The sequence below is a fragment of the Mesitornis unicolor genome, unplaced genomic scaffold (genome assembly GCF_000695765.1).
Source record: "Mesitornis unicolor isolate BGI_N332 unplaced genomic scaffold, ASM69576v1 scaffold49424, whole genome shotgun sequence".
Taxonomy (NCBI): Eukaryota; Metazoa; Chordata; class Aves; order Mesitornithiformes; family Mesitornithidae; genus Mesitornis; species Mesitornis unicolor.
The window spans coordinates 1-20,351 of NW_010178982.1; the positions used below are offsets into that span (position 1 = coordinate 1).

General features: G+C 42.2%; 2 protein-coding genes across 2 annotated transcripts in view; one reads left to right on the forward strand and one right to left on the reverse strand.

The window, feature by feature from the left end:
* Positions 1 to 182: 182 nt before the first annotated feature.
* Positions 183 to 4,477, forward strand: LOC104539161 (chromosome unknown open reading frame, human C17orf75; the record flags this gene model as incomplete). The annotated part of the gene is made up of 9 exons (XM_010182617.1): positions 183 to 300; positions 893 to 1,018; positions 1,430 to 1,567; positions 1,744 to 1,801; positions 2,041 to 2,160; positions 2,800 to 2,864; positions 2,987 to 3,123; positions 3,650 to 3,753; positions 4,268 to 4,477. Coding segments are annotated over 9 exons (1,076 nt in total), but the record flags the coding sequence as incomplete, so codon positions are not given.
* An 8,107-nt stretch (positions 4,478 to 12,584) lies between these two features.
* RHBDL3 (rhomboid, veinlet-like 3 (Drosophila)) overlaps positions 12,585 to 20,351 on the reverse strand; it is a 12,092-nt gene continuing 4,325 nt past the window's right edge. The window contains exons 3-6 of the mRNA XM_010182616.1: positions 18,942 to 19,054; positions 16,124 to 16,224; positions 13,599 to 13,659; positions 12,585 to 12,856 (exon numbers count right to left, since the gene is read on the reverse strand). Coding sequence (XP_010180918.1) covers positions 12,585 to 12,856; positions 13,599 to 13,659; positions 16,124 to 16,224; positions 18,942 to 19,054 — 547 coding nt within the window. The remainder of the gene's footprint in view (positions 12,857 to 13,598; positions 13,660 to 16,123; positions 16,225 to 18,941; positions 19,055 to 20,351) is intronic.

The following is a 20,351-nucleotide window of genomic DNA, read 5'->3' on the forward strand; positions in this document are numbered from 1 at the left end:
GGTGTGTGCCGGGCCCACTTCGCGGGGAGGCCGCTTCCAGGCCTTGTCAGTTCCCAGCAGCTTGAATTCGCTTTATTTTTTGCCTCCTCCCATAATGTCCTGATTCACTGCTCCTGCTTTAAAATACTCCTAGGCCATACCTTTCCCAGCTGCAGTCCCTTTTCTCTGTTCTGTGTGTGAAGGCTGTCAAATGAATGGTAAGAACGGCTTCATTTTCAGATCCTCACAGCAGGGTGCAGACAGTGGGGATGGCAGTCCCAGCAGTGTGGCCGCAGAGACACCCTCCAGTGAAGACTTCAGGTAAAGCCAATCTGCAGAACTGCATGATTGCCTGCAGCACCCCATTTTTAAGTCTTTGCTGTCACTGAAGTCCTTTCAAAGCAGAAACCGCTGTGAAAGCCCTACTGAAGTCCCCTGATGCTTTTTTTGGGAATACCTAGAGAATGTACACAGCCACAGAGCTCAAATAATGTATTAAACATAAACTATAATCTTTGAGTTTGAACTCTGTGACGTTTCTGTATTGACTTAGGTCTTCATGTAGACGATAGATAATTAGGACTTGCGATTTCAAGTGGACATCATCTCTTCTCATAAGCTCTGTAGTGGAGTTGTTGCTCTGTATTACAACTGGGTAACACAGGAACAAAGCGGGACAGTGACTTCTTTGTAGCTGCTGCTGAGTTCAGCATCAGCTGACAGCACAACTCCAGACTTCTGGTCTAGTGGGCAAACCACATTTCTGATGGGTCAGAAGCCACAGAGCGAGTGAGCTGTAAGCCAGAGAGAGATCGCAGGGGTCCCCCTTTTAGAAGCAGGCAGTTCTGCATTTGTTCAGAGAAACAAAACACGTTTGCTTTTTGCTAACAATTTCTTCTTGGTTTTTTTAAAGCCTCTCCTTGCTGGACACTAATTTACCAGCTGAAGCAGAGAATGAATTGCGCAGTTTTATCGTAAAGCGTCTCACTAAAGGAGCCCTGTTTGAAGGAATGGGGAATGTAGCGTCTGTAGGGCTGAGGTAAATTTTAAAGATTATTTGTGAATGGGAAGCTGTGAGAAACATTGGCAGCATTGCACATCTTGCCATCTGCTGCACTTAGGTTTAACCCCGATTCCATGTTCTCAGTCTATTGCTGCTGTTAATAACTACCTTATACAATGGCACTTTCCACTTTTTCTAGGTAGCTTAGAGAAAAATATAGTAAATAATTTACTGTTTGAATACTTAAATACTGCATGTGTTTGTGACTATTTCCTTTCTACTACTCTGTACCACAAAGGGAAAAAGAGAGAAGGTCTAAGAGCTCTATATACGACCATAGGGCTAGCGGGTGAAAATTCTTTATAGAAATCATGCATGACTGCTTTTTGCACTTCTTTGTTGTGATGTATCTGTAACAAAATAATTATTCTTTTTTTCCCTGCACAGCATATCAGAATATAAAGTTGGTTGTTACTACTGTCGTTTCCAACAAGAAAATCTAGAAATGGCAACACTGGAATCAGACATCAATGCTCCAGAATATGTGGTTTGTTTCTTAGGTGGCTCAGAGAAGGGGCTGGAACTATATCCTTACCTTTATCTTTGTGGAGAGGGAGATGATGTAAAAATTATGTTCTCATTTTGTCTGTTTCCTACCTGCGATCAGCTCGTTTGTGCACACAAAATGTCAATCACAGCCATATACTGAAAGGGAAAATGCAGGTCTTAACTGCTGCATCTTACTTTCCTTAAGAAGATACTTTCAGGCTTGAGCTGGACAAATACATTCAAAGTCTGAAGATAAACCTTGATTTGGAGGTAAGGCCTAACTTTGTTTTTACCATAATATTACAGTTCTGTCTAGTTCTTAAAATGCAAAACTCTTCATTGCTGATAAAGTGTGGCTTTAAATGTCAAGCTCATTTTATTTTGCTGTGGTTCGAAATTAAGAAGGCTCTGATATCCAATTATCGTAGGTTGAATAGATTATTAATAGGCTTCTATTTGTGTAAAAATCTAATTTGTAGTTAAAGTTTTAATTTCTCAACTTGTTACAGCAAAAAGCCTTGGAGACCTGTGTTAACCCCTACTTGAGAAGCTGGTTTGAGAATGCCATATGCCCTGTTCAGAGGGTAGTACAGCTCTTCCAGGAGAAAGTCGCCTTTTTGTTACATGCTGTAAGTGCATTTCAAACTGGTAACTAAAAAGGGTTCAGAAGGAATCTCACTGATTCCCACATGTTTAAAATGTTCCTTGCATTTGCGTTCTAGGAATAAATGAGGAAGAACTTTTTTCTTCTTCCCTTTTTTTTTTATTTCAGGGAAAGTACTTTTTCCTTGCTTCATTGCTAAGGAAGCACATAGCAATTTCTTCTATTAATTTTTATAGTTTAATTCATTTTAAATTATATAGTAGTAGTCCAAGTAGGAGCCCAAGTTGAAATTAAAATGAGAAAATTAGAAAAAGCATAAGAAAACTGTAACTGCTGTAATTGCTGTGAACCAAAAAGGGTGTTATGTTGCTTATGTGCCTCATGTAATTCACTGGAAACAGAAATTAATCCTAGCTCTAGTCCCCAAGTCTGAGGTGGCTTTGGATGCAATAGCTAATGGAGTATAACTGCTGTATTTCTTCTGAATGCAAAGCCAGCTGCAGTGACTGTAATGTGGAGTATTCCCTTAGCTTCTACCCTTTCTCTGAAAAGAACAATTTTTAAAGTAGTACATCCCCTGTTTCTTGGTTGTAACTGCAATATAGCAACAGAAGTAGTATCAAAGTTGCATCTGGCTTTTTTCAGTATTTTTGTTTGTTTTAAGGCTTTGAGTTATACTCCTGTGGAAGTGAAAAACGCAGATGAAAGAACAGAAAAAGACATTAGCAGGTAAATACACCTCGAGACCAAGGAACCTGTGAGTAACTTGCCTTTTGTGTATGACAGCCTCCTGTTGTTGCTGTTAAGGAATTGTAAAGCAGCAAGCAGTTCACAAGAGCTTTTTGTGTCAGGTTTCTGGCAGCTGCCAGCCTCCAAGGCCTTGTTCAGGAAGGCACAATGACCTCCTTGTGTATCGCCATGACCGAGGAACAGCACAAGTCAATGGTTATAGACTGCAGTGGACCTCAGCCTCAGTTGCATAATGCAGGTGAGATTACAGTTGTGAATACTTCTTCACTTGTATCCCTCAGCTGCTGAGAGTTGTGGATGTTGGAGGATGTTGAGAAGCTCCTAGGTTCATGCCCAGAAAGTTTGCATTCTGGCTGGAAACTGCACCACCTGTTTTCTTGTGAGGTAGCAGAGTAGTTTGTTTTACCCAATACACCGGAACTCTGCTTTGAAAATACCTGGTGATAAAATCCACAATGCATTTAGTTTGCAGACCATGAAACTACACTTCAGGGAAAATGCAAAACATTTTTTCCCCTGGTGCTTTTTTTACAGATGTTGTGGAAAAGGATTAAAAAAATGAGAATAGGATTTAATGTAATCACTGTAGCTATGTTTGCTTTTCTTTTCCACAGGTATTGTTTTTCTTAAGACTTACTTCCTGGCCCAAGTATACTATTATTAGTTATGTGAGAGTGATTAAACCAGGTGAATGCAGTCATATGTTTATGTTGAGCTCATTTACTTTTTCTCATCTCTTTTCTGTGTTCCTGAACACGTAACAGGAAGCAACAGATTTTGTGAGGATTGGATGCATGCTTTTGTGAATGGTGCTGAAGGTGGAAATCCATTTCTCTTCCGTCAAATTTTGGAAAACTTTAAGTTGAAGGTACCTGTTTGTATGTTAAAGACTTGGAGAAGACACCAGGGTTAATGAGGGAGCAAGTGCTCTTTTTTTTTGGAGCAAAGAAAAGTTTTAGGTTACTTACGATGTCTATACATCCTTAAGTGTTTATCCCTGCAGTCTGAGGACTGGCTTGCTGTAGTTGACAAGACCAGAATGTAAAGTAGTGCGAAGTTTCTTCAGTGAGTACTCCAAAGGCATCTTCTCATTTTTAAAATAACCCCTCTCTGCCCCCCTTTTTTTATTTCCTAAAATACTGTTCATTTGAGCTGTGCACACACAGTATCATGAAATTGGGTAACATGAATTTGGTAGTTAACACTTCTTAGGTGATCTGTCAAAGACAGTACTTGGTTCTTACACTACTCTTGAGTTGTAGTGTCACATTCCTATTGGAAATGCTTTTGCTTCTCCTGCTATTCTTCCTTTGCTTTTCCACAAGTTACTGTTGTCTTTCCATGTAGAAGGATAAGAAAATGCTCTGTAACTCTTTTTGCAGGCTATACAAGACATTAACAACCTGAAGAGGTTTATCCGCCAGGCTGAAATGAACCACTACGCCTTGTTCAAGTGTTACATGTTTCTGAAGAACTGTGGCAGTGGAGATGTCCTTTTGAAGATCGTTAAAGTAGAACATGCAGAAATGCCAGAAGCCAGAAATGTAGTGACCGTCCTTGAGGAATTCATGAGAGAAACAGCAGTGGCTTAAAACTGTCTTAATTATTCTGTACTTGTTTGAGGCTATTGTATAAATCATTAATTTCTTCTGTGCAGCTTAGTTTCACTATTGCAGGATTTTAAATTTATATTTAAAAGCATTACCTAAGTCAAACGTAGGTTGCAGTTTCATCTGCCTTTTCTCTTTTTTAGATAAAGCAGTCTGAGCTTTTTTTAATGTGTAAATATTGGATCATATGAACTCCTGCATAGCTTTTAGTGGTTACCAGATTCTCCAAATGACTTCTTTTCCAAGGAAATAACGACATTTGGTTTTTGCAGTCATTGCACACACAAAACTAACAGAAAACCAACCAAACAACAAATTCCTCACCTGGCAAGCACTTCAGTGTTTTAAGTATATTTAAAATGATCCTGTCTAACCATGAGGATCTGGTTATTTTTGGTTTAATGTATAAAGAAGCAGAAATGTGGATGAATCATAGTAAATGAATTAATCATATTTGTTTATATAAGAGAACATAGGTTACAAGTCTGTAGCTAGTTTCCACATTCTGCTTTCAAATGGGAAGTTTGTTCTCATCCTAGATCAGCAACTTGTCAATTGGTATGAAACAGAACTGCCTTAAGACCGAGCAGAGTTTTAGGATCCAGTTTGTGTGTGCTCGTATGTATGCATATATACACTGGACAGACTTGTTAAATTCCCAGGCTATTTGATGAAACACATTCTTCCTTAATTCGTGCTGTGATCAAGACCATCTTTGTATGTTCTTAGTACCCATTTTGCATAACTGTAAATAATTATAAGTTTTTCAGTCATGGAGAATTAAATGTGAAAATTTTACAGATTAAGTATTAACTTTAGATTAGTAGAAACTTCTTCAGAAATTGAAGCAAACTAAGTTCCCAAGTTAATTAATCAGACTTCAAAACATTTCATTGTATTTCAGCAATGAATTCTTGCCCTCATCATAGGACATTTAGGCAGCGAAATACTCAAAATCTTTGGCTACAGCTGGAATCAAAACTCTGAGCGACCACGTAAACAAGGACTATTTCTGCAAACCTGATGCCAGCAAAACTCCCTGTTGCTTTCCTTTGCAGCAGACGGTGTTTGAACACCTAACAGGACATTTGAACAGCTCCCCATGATGCAGTAACTGTAACACTCTTACTGATGCAGTTAAGTTTGGCTGACTTCTGCCAGTGCTGTGTACTGTGATGGTAAAAGCTGAATGCTTTCCTGTGACACCACTGTGTTGAACCTGTAATAAGGTTTACAGTAAAACGCATTCAAATCCTTAATAGCGTGCCTACATTAAATCACAAATGTGTGTTGTCGATGTCTCCTGTTTAAAACCCTTTATTTGCGCAGTGCTGAGGATCCGCTTGTGTAATGCACTACTGGCAGGTCAGAGAAGAAAATAAAAGTAGTTTGAAAGAAAAAACCCTTATTCTCTCATTTGCTGGAGCTCTGAGAAGGAACAATGTTTTCCTTCAGAATATTTTATTCATGAGTGAGTAAAGCAGCACCGCTCAATAAAACATGTCCCCCTTTGTTGCTCTTGCACATTTTTAATAAAGTTGGAGCACTGATTGTTCAGTATTTTGTCTGACCTGGAGGCAGGGAAGAGCTCAGTGCTCCAGAAACGTTGGTTGTGGGGAACTGGTGGCTGTGATCTGGCAGGAGTGTAAGAAATCATTGCACTAGTCTTGTCCTGTTCCTTGTGCCTGCAGCTGGGTGGAGATATGGAGCCAAATGTTCTACGCACTGGTCTTAACATACTAAGTGTATCAGTCCCAGGCACAGCGGTACTGGTGGTGATAAACTTTTCCTGAGATGCAACTACAATGGCTTTGCCCAGTCTTCACACCTGGAAATTTTCAAGAACAAACCAGCTGAAGTGCTGAGCAGCTGGCATTACCTCTCAGCTGATGCTGTCTTGGATAGAGATCTTCTGAGGTCCCTTGTAATAATCCTATTATCCTGCGACCTGTCCTACACTCATTTAAATCAGAATTTTGTTTTGTTTGCTAGGTAAATTCTCATAAGTCATGCTTCAAAATCCAGGTATTTCTAACCTGAACTGTAAAACTTTGCTTACTCTTGTTGGGGCTTCTCCTCTTCAAGGTAAGAATTGTTCAGTATCAGTCCCACTGAATTTGTACTCTGCTGCAAGTGGATACCTTCAGTCACAGCTTCTTCTGTTGCAAGTTCCTTTTCCTGAATATTCCCAGCACTGAAGGTGGCTTGCTTTCAGCAGCCTTTGTTTTATCATCATCCCACTTCTGCCAGCTTTGCAGTGGCTTTCCCATCCAGTTACCCAAGTACTAAACTCAAGATGCTCACAAGTATACACACACACCCACTGAAATACAGCCTGGTAATTCATGGATTGGCCCATTTTACTTCTAACTTCTGTTTTAAAAAACAAAACTAAAGGAAATTAAACAAAAGCATAATAAATAATGCAGAAGCAGCTGGCTGAGCTACATGAATGCCTGGAGAGTATTACTCACTTAACTTCCTCCAGCAATCAGCCAAAGCTCAGGATGAAACAGGAAAAAGGTCAGAAGATACTGAGATGTGCACTTAATTTGCAAACCTGAAAGATTTTTACTGCAGTCTTAAGGCTCCAATTCAAAACACTTTGGGAAAAAGAAAACAAACCAACAACAAGAAAACATCAAGCACATTTACAAACCAACTAACCCTCCCCCCAAAACACCCAAGCCCAAAACCAACCAAACGCAAAGTCCTCCAGGCCTAAGTTACAAGTTTAAATTTAACTGCTGCAGACCTCCTGCAGTTCGAAAAGACTGAGGCCTGGTTTGGCTTTTTTAGGTGATGCAGAACAACTCAATTTTATTTAAAACAAAAAAAAACAACAACAGAAAACAAAAAACCCCACCAACAAAAAAAAATTTAATGGATTCTGTGCTCAAATAATATTGTTACAACAAAAATATACAGAATGTACACAATAGAAAAATATTTGGAAATGTACCATAGCGTCTTACCTTGCAAATATCATTTTGTTTTATGAGCCCTTAACGGGAAAGTATCATTTGTTCAGTATTTTAAGGCAAAGAATTACATTGCTTAGTGCTTTGTGTTTAACACTTGGATGTGTTGTTAGCATTCATTGTGTAAGCAGAAGAAAAGCTGCATAAATCTAGCTTTATTTGCAAACTAAACAGACATTGTGGGGGAGTCAGGAGACAGTGACTAACGTATCTATTAAGCTCACTGGAAATGAAGGTACTTTTGCTACTTAAATCAGGCCTAGGGAATATTTTGTGCTCTGTGTTGTAAAGTACCCTGAAACATAAATTTTCTGTACTACTACTAGCATTTCAGAAATACCTCACTGGAAAGCTTTTTCCAATTAAAAGCCAATGATTAATCATGACATTACAAATACATTTACCTTTAAGGAAGCTTGGTTTCTGTCTTAGGTGTGATTCTTTTTTTACAGAGCTGCACAATGCACTGTTTTCCTTTATAACCAGCACTCAGTATCAGTGATTGCAGAAGGAATTTCTGAGTCGTATCACAGAGCACTGTAGAGCAGCCACTACTATAAAAGAAACAGAACAGCAGCAAAAGTCAAAGAAGCTACAACCCCAGAGGTGCTGGCCTTTGCTCTCTGGGTGCCACTTTGCTTCCAGAGGTTGCTGGTGTTGAACTGCATTCACTTTCTCCAGTTCCACTTTGGGTAAAGCCAGTGGATGGGGTTTCCAAAGCAACTGAGCTGAGCCTGAATCTATGTAAACAGAGAGACTTTGAGCTCTTTACTCACTGAAGTCTGTGTGAAAGTCCTACCCACGATTCTGTGAGACTAAATATTGGCACAAAACAGCAGCTGTCTTGTGAGGTCAGCAGAGAGCTGCTACTTCAGTACCAGCTCCAAATGTCTCAGCTTCCATCCTTCATACTCCTGTTCAAACTGAAACTATCTAATCTGATTTAAAACATATGGGCAGTATAATCCATCAGAAGGAGCAAGGCCTTGGGATACAGAATCCCTGAGCTTTATTTCTAATCCAGCAACCTCAAACAACGATAATTTCTCTGGCCTCTCTCCCCATTGATAAAACACTTCCTGCTGCTAAAGGAGCAAGTAGTGAAGAATCGCAATATGCCACGTAAGTGCTAAGATTCCTCATCGACTGATGGGGAAAAAAGTGACATGAGATGTTGTCTTAAGAACTCAGCAAAAGTAAATTCATCAGCTTTTTACAGCTCCTCTGCACTTCACTCAGAGATTGATTTTGGTAACCTCCTCTCCCATCACGCCATTACAACCCACCCCCTGCTCCTTCCTATATTATTACCAAAGTGTGCAAAATTAATCTCTACCTGTCCCCAAGCATCTAGGAATAAAAGGTGCAATTTGTGAGCCCTGTGGACTTTGATTTACCTGGTTTTCTTCCTCCTTCATCTTCCCCATGGCTGCCTGAGCCACTTCTCAGAGGGGCTCGGAGCCAGACCCCATCTGTGCTGTCGCTGTGCTGTCAGCAGATGTCCCTGAAGGAGCTCTACAACAGCACCTCGGGTGCTCCCAGCCTGCATTACTACTCCCTGCACCCATCCTCACTGGACCAGTGCTGCAATGTACTTCCTAAATGGAAAGTCCCACACAGAAACGGCTCCCTGCTCCCCCTCAGGTGCTATGTCCTCACTCAAGGACACAAGCATAAAATAACTTCTTTTAACATGCACTGTCCAAATCTGTACATCAGTAACAGTCCTTGCCTTTTGCTCTAGCGCTGCACATCCGTAAGGATCAGTAGATTCACATTTTATCCGACTGATGTTAAATCCTGGGAGCAGCTGAAATAAAACCAGAATATCACCAAAACCACTGGACAGCTCCTTCAGGAACATGTTGCTGACTGTTACAAGTTGGAAACACAAATGAGCAGGATGGAGAATATTACATCTCTGACATAAGCCAGCAGCTTCAAGGACATCTGGAGGTAAAAGAAAAGCTGTTTGCTATTAGCTCTCTGGTGCTGCAGCACTGTGGCACTCGCGGGTGCACTGGAAAACAACATAACTAGGTTTTCTGATACTCTGTAAAAACCTAACAAGTTTTCAGAGTATAATTTTAGTGCTAAAAATAATTAGAAAAGCTTAAGCACTTTGCACTGCTCCTGACTCCGTGAGGTGATAGATGCTTAGCAAACAACAGGCTGAGTGCAGCCTGCTCTACGTGTGGGGAGAGATTTCAGCTGTGATGAGCACGAATGTGAGAGGGTTTAATTTCTTCACCCACAGTAAATCTGGAACTGTCTTAAAGTCTGGCCTTTCTGATCCCCAGGCTCGCTTGTAGACTTGCTGCGGCAGGGCATGGGAACGCAGAATGGAAGTCAGAAAGATGAAAAACAGTTTAAAAAAACAAGTCATAAGCTCAACCTCAGAGCTGTTTTCAACCAGTTCACATAAACTATGTTCATCTATGGATGAAGGACCCAAGAATGGTGCCTGAACTTCTCTGTTGAGCTCCCTCCTGCTCCTAAGCAGATGCAGAGAGATGTTAGCCAGGGTAAGGCTGATGAAGAAACTGGTGGGCCTTGAATTTGCAGCTTCCTGCTTTGCCCCAGAACACATCCCTGGCAGGCACAGAAACCCTTCCTGGGGAGAAACTGATGAGCATTAAGTAGCTTTCAGTTAAGAAACAAAAAAAAAAAAGTCAACCAGTGCATACTGCACTCTGGTAAATTACAGGCAAAATAATCTGGGTTTTGTTGTGATTGAAATTTTCTACAAAAATTTCCACAGTTTTCCTAAAACTTCCAGGGGAACTCCCATTTCTGCTCACCTCTGGTTTAAAAGGCATCTGCAACCAGAAAGGCTTAGCAATAAGTGAGGAAAGGAAAGTTCTCCTTGCGTGTTTACCATGCTTCTGTCAGTGCTCTCCTAGCTCTCTGCACTCCTGCTTGTCTGCTGCTCCGCAGGGAGGCGTTTCCAACGCTACAGAACTCACTGGCCAGCTCCTGACCTGAAACGATGCGTGCAAACTCTCATGACTGCTTTGATCTGGACCCACACTGCAGAGGTAAAATGGCACAGAGAACCAATTCCCTTCTCCAACATGAACGGACTCTGACCCTTATCCCTTCCTCTTTATCCTCAGTCTGAGGGCACATGAGCAATGTACTAACCATGCAGAACCACAAAGGTGCAGCTGCCCTCAGTGATCCCATTCCTGTGCACGAAGGTGGCAAAAATTGTTTCTTTTCCAGGTAAGGCTTATTCCAGGCTGTAGAAACACTTATTCACCCTCCCTCCCCCGGCTCTTTCCTCTCCCTGAGGCAATAGGATTTTTACTAGTGCATACTGTGGAGGCAGAACTTAACCTTTCCAGAGAGATTATTTCCATGAGAGGCAAAGAAGGAGGCAGCTGATAAGCACTTGCGAATGTCCATTCTAAGACAGACAGACTCCTACTAGTTTGTGGTATCATCTGGCAGCACCAAGCACACAGTTGAGACAATAAAGCCCACGATACAGAGACATTTTGCTACAGAGCAAACTCAACTGCTACAGTGCCCATGAGAAGTGCTGTGGAAGGCTCTGGTGGTTGGTGGTTGGTGTCTGGGCACAAGTCTGCAAATAGAGAAAAGGAAGAAAGGAAATAGTCCAGAGAGACTCCTATGGCTGCTTTATCCAGGCCACCCAACTAGGTGGGTAAAGGGAAGAGAAAAGGAGGGCATCCACATTCCTGGACTGTAGTTTGGCAGCTTTCTAAAGTGAGAAGCAAAATAACATAAGCACCTTACGGAGAAGTGCACTGCTTGTGCTACAGACGTTCCAGTCTGGTTCCCAGGTCCACGCAGGGAACTGTATGGACTGTGCTACAGACCAGTGGCAGATTGCTAAAACCTGGGCACAACCAATGGTAAAGAAAAAGGCATCATTGCAACCAACTGCTGCTTGGAGCCCCTGAAGGTCCCTTGCCTCAGGAAGAGGCACCCTCAAATTTAGCAGTCACTTTAAAAGCAGTTTTATCAGTTTCACAATGATCACTGTAACACAGTAACACCCTTTCCACTTCAGTGGGAAACCAGTGCTACATACAACCTGATTCAACTCCACTGACTTCAGTGGACGGATTTGGCCCCAAATGGACTTTATGGCTGTAAGATAGTTCCCACCCTGCACTGCTGTAAGCGATCCTGCTCCCACTTTTCTAGTAAGAACCTGCGGGAAGAGTTGAGATCCTTGCTAGGAGCTCACTGCAGGCCAGATGTTAGATCAACATGGCCAGAAAGTGAGAAGAAAACAGCACTTGATTGTCAGCTGATAAAAATGCAATTGAACATTTGCCCTCCTTTTCTTCATTCCTCAAATACAGAAACCCCAGTCACACCCTCTAGCCACAGCAGGCTGGGGAGAAAAAAAAAATCATTAAAATCAAGTGAAACATGCACAGTAAAAGTCCCCTCTGACTGGGTGTCTGCAATACTCTAAGAGTTCCCAAGGTTTATAGTGCAATTTCATTTGACCTGTAGTTGAAGACCAGTCTCCATCACTTTGGGTGATCAAGTCCTGCTGATTCCTTTGAAAGGTGCATAAGACAGGTTTCACCATAGGCTAAAATATCTTAGGAACCATTCAAGTAATTAGACAGTGGCACTGATACGGCTGAACACTCAGATGTGTTCATAGAAACCAAACCCAAGCTGCCTTGTGAGTACCACGCGAGACTCTACTTAGTATATGTCTGCTCTTTTTCCCTTTTAGGTTTCACTAACATTGAGGAGATTCGTTCAACAACTGGCCATAATTCCAGCACTGACTTGGAAAATACAAATATCTCATACAAAATATTGATGTGTGCTAACGAACCAAGTGATAAGTGCCCAGGTACAAGCTGCCCAATGGGAGCCCTGGCAGTGGAGAAACCACAGGGTCCAGGCCAGCCAATATTACAGTACCTGCTAGATTTGTGAGCAAACTCATCAGCCCATTCTTTCGTGAGATCTTTAAGTATCTCCTCCAGCAGAGACTTGTGTTCAAAAGAATCATCCTCCCTTAAGTTAAATATAAAAATAGATCCTCCATCTTAATTCTTTTAACATAGCTGACAGATGACTTCCGCTCTCGAGCTTTCTGTCCCATGTTTTCAAGGAGGGGGAGGTAGCTTTAGATCCAACAAGCTGTAGGCAAAAATGTTCCAGAAGATGGCAAACAAGACAAAAATTACATAAATAGAAATGAAGATCCACCATAAAGTCTGATCTTGGAGTCTCTGCTCATAGTTCCTCAGGATGATGACACCGAGGGTGATTCCAACCATCACACCTCCCAGGTGAGCCATGAAGCTGGGGTGTGGGCAGGGTGGGTAAGCGGAGGGGTGGAATCGCAGCCACACAGCTCTTCCAAATTCAAAGCTCACTGGAACAAAGAAGGAAAAAGAAATAAGTTGTCCAGGTCTATCCCTTCTTCAGTCCATCTTAAGTCCAGTGATGCATCCCTGAAGAGATGGAGAGGCAAAAATTGCCTTGTACAGTGAGCACAGGGAAGCTGGGAAGCCATGGTTATGCAAGGGTTGTAGTGCACAGACATGAGGTCTGCCCAGTGGCTGGCAAGTGGTCTGGGTTAGTGGGAGTGTAGACAGGTGGTGGAATAATTGGGACACCTTTCAAAATTTATACCAGAACCATAAAAAGAAAATGAAGAAGAAATAAAAAGAGTTTGACTTTGAAGGCAACTGTCTGTGATGAACGCACAGCCCAGTTTCCCTTATTGTGCCCCCCTAGGGATAGGAAGATAATTTATTAATGTGTGTATAATGCTGTTGCCAACCCAGATAGGAAGGGCTCTAGGAAACCTAAGTATTATCATTGCGAAAGCATTGTTTATTTGCAAATTCAAAGATGAGACATTTAAGTTCCAGTTCTTCACAAATGCCACGAGCTACAGATGCTGGCTAACAACAAATCCTCATTTACAAATGCTTGTGTCGAAACCCAAAATCTGGATTTGAGAGTGATGTGGTTTCTGCTGCCAGAAGGTCCAGCTGCAAGTTCCTACCAAAACTGCTGTGAAGTCAAAACTCTCTGAATCAGCACAAACTCTTATGACAAGGACAAACAAAACAGGATTGTGTGTGTGCCAAGTATTCCAGGATACTTACTACAGATCAAGGCAACAGCCATGCGCAGCAGCTTGAATTGGCACTTCATTCCTGACCAGTTCTGGAAAAGAGACAAGGAAAACAAAGTGATGCTGCATGCAAACCTGGAGGGATTTTACATTCAGGTCTACCCTGGAAAAGCATCAAGGACAACCATGCCTTGAAACAAACGCCTTTCATTGCCTTTGCCACCTGGCTCTGAACTTTCCACTCACAACACCAAACACAGATCTGTCAACCCCAGAGGACATAACCATAAAGGATACACTGCAGACATGTCCAAGCTATGGAGAGTCCATAACTTCTTTGCCTGACAGTCTTACTGACTTTCCTTGCCTGAGATCCAGCTGGTGTGGGCATAGTCCTTGGCTGGCCTTGCCATTCTCCATTCCTCGGATGAACCAATTTTTAACATGTTAGTATGATGTTTCACCTTCAATTCTGACTTCTGAAAATATTTTAATTTACCTACCCTGCCCTGCAAAACCCTGTTGTATTAGGCCACATCAAGTAAAATTATGTTAAGTAGTACCTAGCATTCAACACAAGCATCATTCTGGTTAACATCACACAGATCATCATGATTCACTTGAAAGCCATCACTTGTCAGGTAATTTCTCAGTGCATTCAAGCCCTACTGTGCTCTTCCAGTGCTACTGCCTGTACTTCAGGCTCCCTGAAATTCTACAACTCAGATCTTCAGCAGAGCATACACAAATAATAAAGACCTCAATAAAAGCATACCAAGGAAATAGTGCCATAAGAAAGTCTGGATTTGGCCTCCTCTGTCTTGAGGCTTCATCATTAATCAATATAGTGAACTAAGAACCTCTGAATGATAGTCAGAAATCCTGGGAGAAATAGTTCTCATATTCTGGAGAACTCAGATGTATGACAACACTATTATTATTATTAAATGACTACATGAAATTTCGCCTGTTGAAAGCAGTATGAGGTACCAAGCTAGCCAGGTTTCTTGTGACAAACTCCCTCTTCATCACACTTGAGGAATAATAAAAAAAACCCAAACTTGTAAACTCTTCTGCCTACATTTAATGGCACCCAGTGAGTTTTCAGCCTGCTGAAGAAATATTCTGCAATATATATTACATATATTCAAGTTTTATGTGGGATCTGTCTGTAAATCACTTCTGTGACTGCAAAAATGCAATCTCTACAAAAAAAGTAACTCATTTTCTCTCTCCACAGAGATACCTAACTCAGTCAGAAGGATCTGAACTCATCCTGATTAATACTGTGCTGCTTCCTTCACTTTTCATTTCCATGTAGCTGTTTTGAATTCCTCTCCTCACTCTTTTCCTTAGGGTGACATGCTTTATTGCTTCCCCCTGTTGGTTACTTTATGTATTTAATTCCAAGAATATTTACTTTTACAAGCAGTAATGCTTTCATTTCCTTTGGTTACCAGGAGGCACAAGGGAACAGAAGATTCAAGAGACTCTCCCTGCAACAGTCCGTCCTCTTCCCAGCACACTCAAAGCACCTGTACAAGACTGTGCTTTGTCAGCAAATGGCCAACATGTCTTTCAGCATGCAGGTGCATCACCGCTAGGTACTAAGGGAGCAGAGAGAGAGAAAAGGGGGAAAGAAAAGCAAAAAAAACTCCACCAGAATGGGAAAGGCAGTAAAAATAATTTCAGATGAGGAAAGAGGCAGTGGATAATGGAAAAATACAGATGTTAAGGTTGCAATTGCTGAATAGATTTGGAGGAGGCCAATGAGTAGTGAAATGACAGGCCACATGGCAAGGTTTAAGAAGTCTGGGAAGGTAACTGATGAAATGTGGTAACTCTCCACATGCCTCTGGGAGAGACTCTTCCTCTAAAGCAGCCCAAAATTTCCTCCAATGTCCCTCTGTGACCCTGTATATCTCAATGTGAAGAAGCCCTGTGTCTGCATTACCATCCTATGAAACAGAGGAAACTCCCTCCTGCTGCTGTCGGCTCAGTAGCTCAGAACACAAATCACACTGAAAATAACTACATAAGGAGGCATTTCACCAACAGAAACCCTGTGGTACAGTGGCAGCCCCTCTCCTCCACTCCCTATCTCTCTGCCAGACACTCAACTGTCCTAATTTGGCAACAGCCCCCACTTTGTTCATGCTCTGAAAAGCTTGAAGACAGCAAAGGAGACCTATTCTGCTCAGGAAACCACTCCCTTCCCTGCTTCCAGCTGCTACAAAGGCTGCCTGGAGCAGCACCATTGTGGGTTGCAGACCAACCCTGCAGACTTCACTGCATACAACAAATTAAATACAAGGTTTTCTTTTAGGCTTGACACAAGTACCACCTCACATGCACATGTTTTCCAGCACGCAACAGGGTACCAAGCCACCAACTGCAGTGTAACATTTCCATTCCCAGACCACACCACTGAGACAAGACTCATAGCTGGAGCAAGCTCTGAATGATCAACAGCTGGGTCAGGCCCTATTTCCAACCCCTGTGGCCACCAGATCTAGCTAACTTCTGAAGAGGTTAGACGGTCATTCTGGTACTCACCATGACTATATTGGCCAAGTGAGCTGAGACAAGAGCATACACGCCTCCAGAGGAGCCCACCACAGGCGCAGTCATATCAGCTACTGACACTGCCAGGGACCCTGGGAGAAAGAATAAGGGTTTGTCATAATTGCCAGCCAAATAAACACCCTCTCCTACCCTACGCCCCTCCTACTGTCTGTTCTGTGCTAATTGCTGCGGGTCAGTAACACACAGATAAACAGAAGTGGGGGGAAATCAATTGACCTGTGAAGCCAACTTAGTCCTGTAGCACTGCCAAGACAGTGACTGATTGATTCTTTTGCACCTACTTTAAAAGCAGACAAGCAAGGCACCAACGTATCTTCAAACCTATGCTGCAAAAAGGCACTTACACCCTGTTTAAAATAGCAAGGAAGCAGGAGACAGAAAAATGTCTGTCTTGTTCCTCACCTGGAGATAAAATAGAAGTAGTTCCCATGCTGGCAAGACAAATATTTGCTCAGTGAGAAAGAAGTGTGGACTTGTAACTTAGCACAGGCCTCTGATCAAAGCACAGCCTGGTACTTAAAAAACTTCAGAGTAAAACTAGCTAAAAATAACCTGGATAGAGGCAGTAAACCCGAGACAGCAAAATGACAGGTCAATCACATAAAGGCACCTCTAATAACAATACATTTAAACATAGACACTGCTTATCATCCCAGTTGGAGGCTTGGATCTCCTCAAAGCTCCTTTGAATGCAAACTTTAAAAAGTAATTTTAGAGAGACGGAGGCAGACTTGGCAATGCAAGGCAGGGATAATAAAGATCTTTGGGATGAGTAGGGACAGGAAAAAGACACAATGGCAAATCTTGAGAGTGCCCTCAGTAGTACAGAATCTAACAAACTTCTTTGCTAACTGCTCAGCTGATTTTGGGTCAAGAAAGTGCTGAGGCTCCACCAGCCACCTTGGCTGATAGCTCCCTCCTTCTCTGCATGGCCCTGAGGCTTCTCAGCCTAACACTGCCATTAAGGACAAAGTTGATGAGAAGTTAAGAATGAGAACTTAATGAGAACTGGCAGTTAAGTCCTCAGACACTGCACTGAGCCTATACATTCAGTCTTTCAATCTCAGTCTTCTTAGTAGAGCCAGACAAATGAGAAAAAAAACCCATAAAAGTAGGGAGTGGCCATTGTGGCCTGTGTCTACAATTTACTGCTTATTCCTGATTATTTAGGAGCTGTGTTATCTTTATGTTGCCACATCCTCAGCATAAGTATGCCTCTTTCTCTCTCTCTCTCTATCCTAGCACATGTCAAAGAATAAGGCATGTTTAATACTTGGCTAAACTCAAACAAATAAGGGTATCGTGGGATGGTTTCTGTGTGTAACTATTTGGTCACATTTGTAGCTCCATCTTGCACTAAGAAGGGAAGTTTTCCCTTTCCATTTGGCACTTTCTTCCACAATTTATAGGTCATAAGGTGTGAAAGGGAAGTGGATGGTGATGTGGCAGCTTGTCTGAGGAAAAAAATGAGATCATTTGTGTAGAAGGAATGAACCAATAATGCTAGGTGGGCTAGTGAGCTCCACTCAGGCTCTGGCTACAGCCTCCAGAGCTCTGGGCATTCAGCTCAACCCAATGCCCAGTAAAACTTGCCTCTGGCCCTGCAGACCCAGCCAGCAAGTTCACGGCCACAGGAATCAAAGAGGCAGCTGGCAACTCACAGTGCTCGCTTAGACTCTATTGCAGCAGATTCAATGCTCGCTTGCTTCGCTTACTTGGCACAGATGTGCAACATGGATTTACAAATTAAATGAAGCCCCAAGGTTTGGTAGACGGATCTATGTAGAAAAGTTTACATCTGGAAAGTTGCAGATTAGGGACCACTTTAGTGCTTACTAAAATAACAGGCAAAGGATGGCCGAGCTTGTCTGCTAACTCCTTTCTCTGCACTAAATAGTGTGGTGTTTGTGCCATGCCTAGCCCTGTGTCCTAGTCCAATTATTCTTTCCATGGTCTCTCCACTGAAATGTAGAATTATTAGCACTCAATGCAGCCCATTTTACAGAGGCTTTATCGGCTCATTATGGAAAAAATAAAACTATGTAGCTGGAAAAAAAATAATCACCAGAAATCTTGAACTAAGATTCAGTCAGTTGTTGTCTGAGTTCTACTGTGAAGCCCTTGGTTGTTCTCACACTCTCCTCCTGTTTTAATGAGATGTTGATCTATTGTCAGCTAGCTTCCATCACCTCCAGACTGCTGGAAATGCCAAACATAAATAAAAGCAGTACAACACAAGCTTAAAAAAAACCTAAAAAAAATAAAATCAATCAAACCCCATGTCTTCATGATTAAATGAATTTCCAGATTCCTGTGCACTGCTCACAACCTACAACCAAATACTTCTTGCTTACTCAGGCTGTAGAAAGCAGACAGAACAGGACAAATAGAGGAAGAACTGGCAGAGGACCTGGAAAAAAAAAGGTATTTTCATGCAGAGATGCCTGTGATGCCATCTTTCTTCTGGGGCTCTATGGGACACGAGGAAAGGAACAGCATGACCTCCACATTCAGGAAGACCATCTAAAGCAAGGCTATTTTAAAGTAACAGGTTGTTGGTGCTTTTTTCGCAGATCTCCTAAACAGAGAGCCTATGGCTAGTTACAAACAGATGTTCAGTTGTAGCACATTTCCCACTTCCAGCCTTCAAAAGAATTTCAACACACAGAAGATCAGCGACTGCTTTTCTCCTACAACCAAATGTCACAAAATGTTTCTCCTACACAGAAGTCACCACAGACCATTTTCAGATGCTTCTCCATCTGGGGGATTCAGAAATGTCACTTACCTGCCACAACTCCAGCAACGTACACAAAACTGATCCTGGCAGCTCCATGCACCATTTCCAGGGGAACCCCAACCAAGAGCTGAAGGACAACATTGAGTCCGAGGTGTTCTATCCTGCGGCAAGGAAAAATAACAGTTGTCCTCTTTTTTAACTCTTTGTATCCCTTCTCTACCCTTGAGACAGACAGATCTTGAAAAGGAAATCAAATAGAATCTGCTTCATGAATGTAGATCGTAACACCGGGAAAAACAATGGTCTCTGAAGAAAGAAAATCTGTCTGAGAGCTGCAACATTTCTTCTCTCTTTGCTGCTCATTGTATTTTTATATCCACCCAGGTCCTTTCAGCCAAAGACCTTACAGCATGTTTGGTTTTTGGTTTTGTTTGGGTTTTGTTTTTGGTGTGGGGGGTTTGGGGTGGGTTTTTTTGGTGGTTTTTTTTGTTGTTGTTATTGTTGTTTTTGGTTGGTTTTTTTTTTAAGAAGTTAAATGACTTGTCCAAAAAAGCAGCAAGATGGCAGCAAAGCCTGGAACAGAAGCCAGACACTTGACCTGCTCCTCTCTTCTCTTCTCCTAATGATAAAGCCTTTCTCTTGCATATATTACACTGCCATGGGGAGCAGATTTTAAGTCAAGAGCAAGGTAAGCCTAGCAGTCCCAAGGCACTTGCCATTTCCTTGTCACACATAATGCTGCTTTACGGTTTGTGCTTTCTGACCCTCACCTTTTTTGGCTGTGCCTACTTCAATGTGATCATGGTCAGAATGGGAAGCAGAGGGCATTTTTACCTCTGGTTAGATGCCCAGTGAGACACAAGGTACTCCCCTACCCTGGTTCCCATTGCAGTCAATAGCAAAACTCCTGCTGTACACAACAGGAAAAGCTGGGCTGAGATCAGTCCTGTGGAAAACCCCGCTGTGCACATCAGCACGTGCAGGACCACTTGCAGCCTAGAGGTAGAAAGTGAGACAGCTAAGACATGCATATTTGATAAAGACTCCAGTGCAGCAGTTTTCTCCTGTACTGAATCAATAGTTTCAAAGCAAGTTCCTTGTTGTCCAAATCAATAGTACTTAACAAAACTGTCTTGCTACTTTTCAAAGCTCTATACAAATATTTACCTGTGTCTTTGCCATCTGCAGGATCTTCCAGTGGGGTAAGAACAGCACCAGGCCCCTGAACAGGGTCCTTCTCAACACTGTGTTAGTGTCTGAGATTTACCTGGGCTCACAGGGCTGTGACCATGCTGAATGGTCACATCCACCTGGATCCTGGGGCATAGTGTGAGAGAAGTGTATGAGTTTCTGTGTATTACTTTCTGTGTGAGAAGTGCCTGAGTCTGCTTACCAAGCAGGTGGGCCTAAATGACACAGTGGTACCCTTAACACAGAACACTAGCATACTTAAGGGAA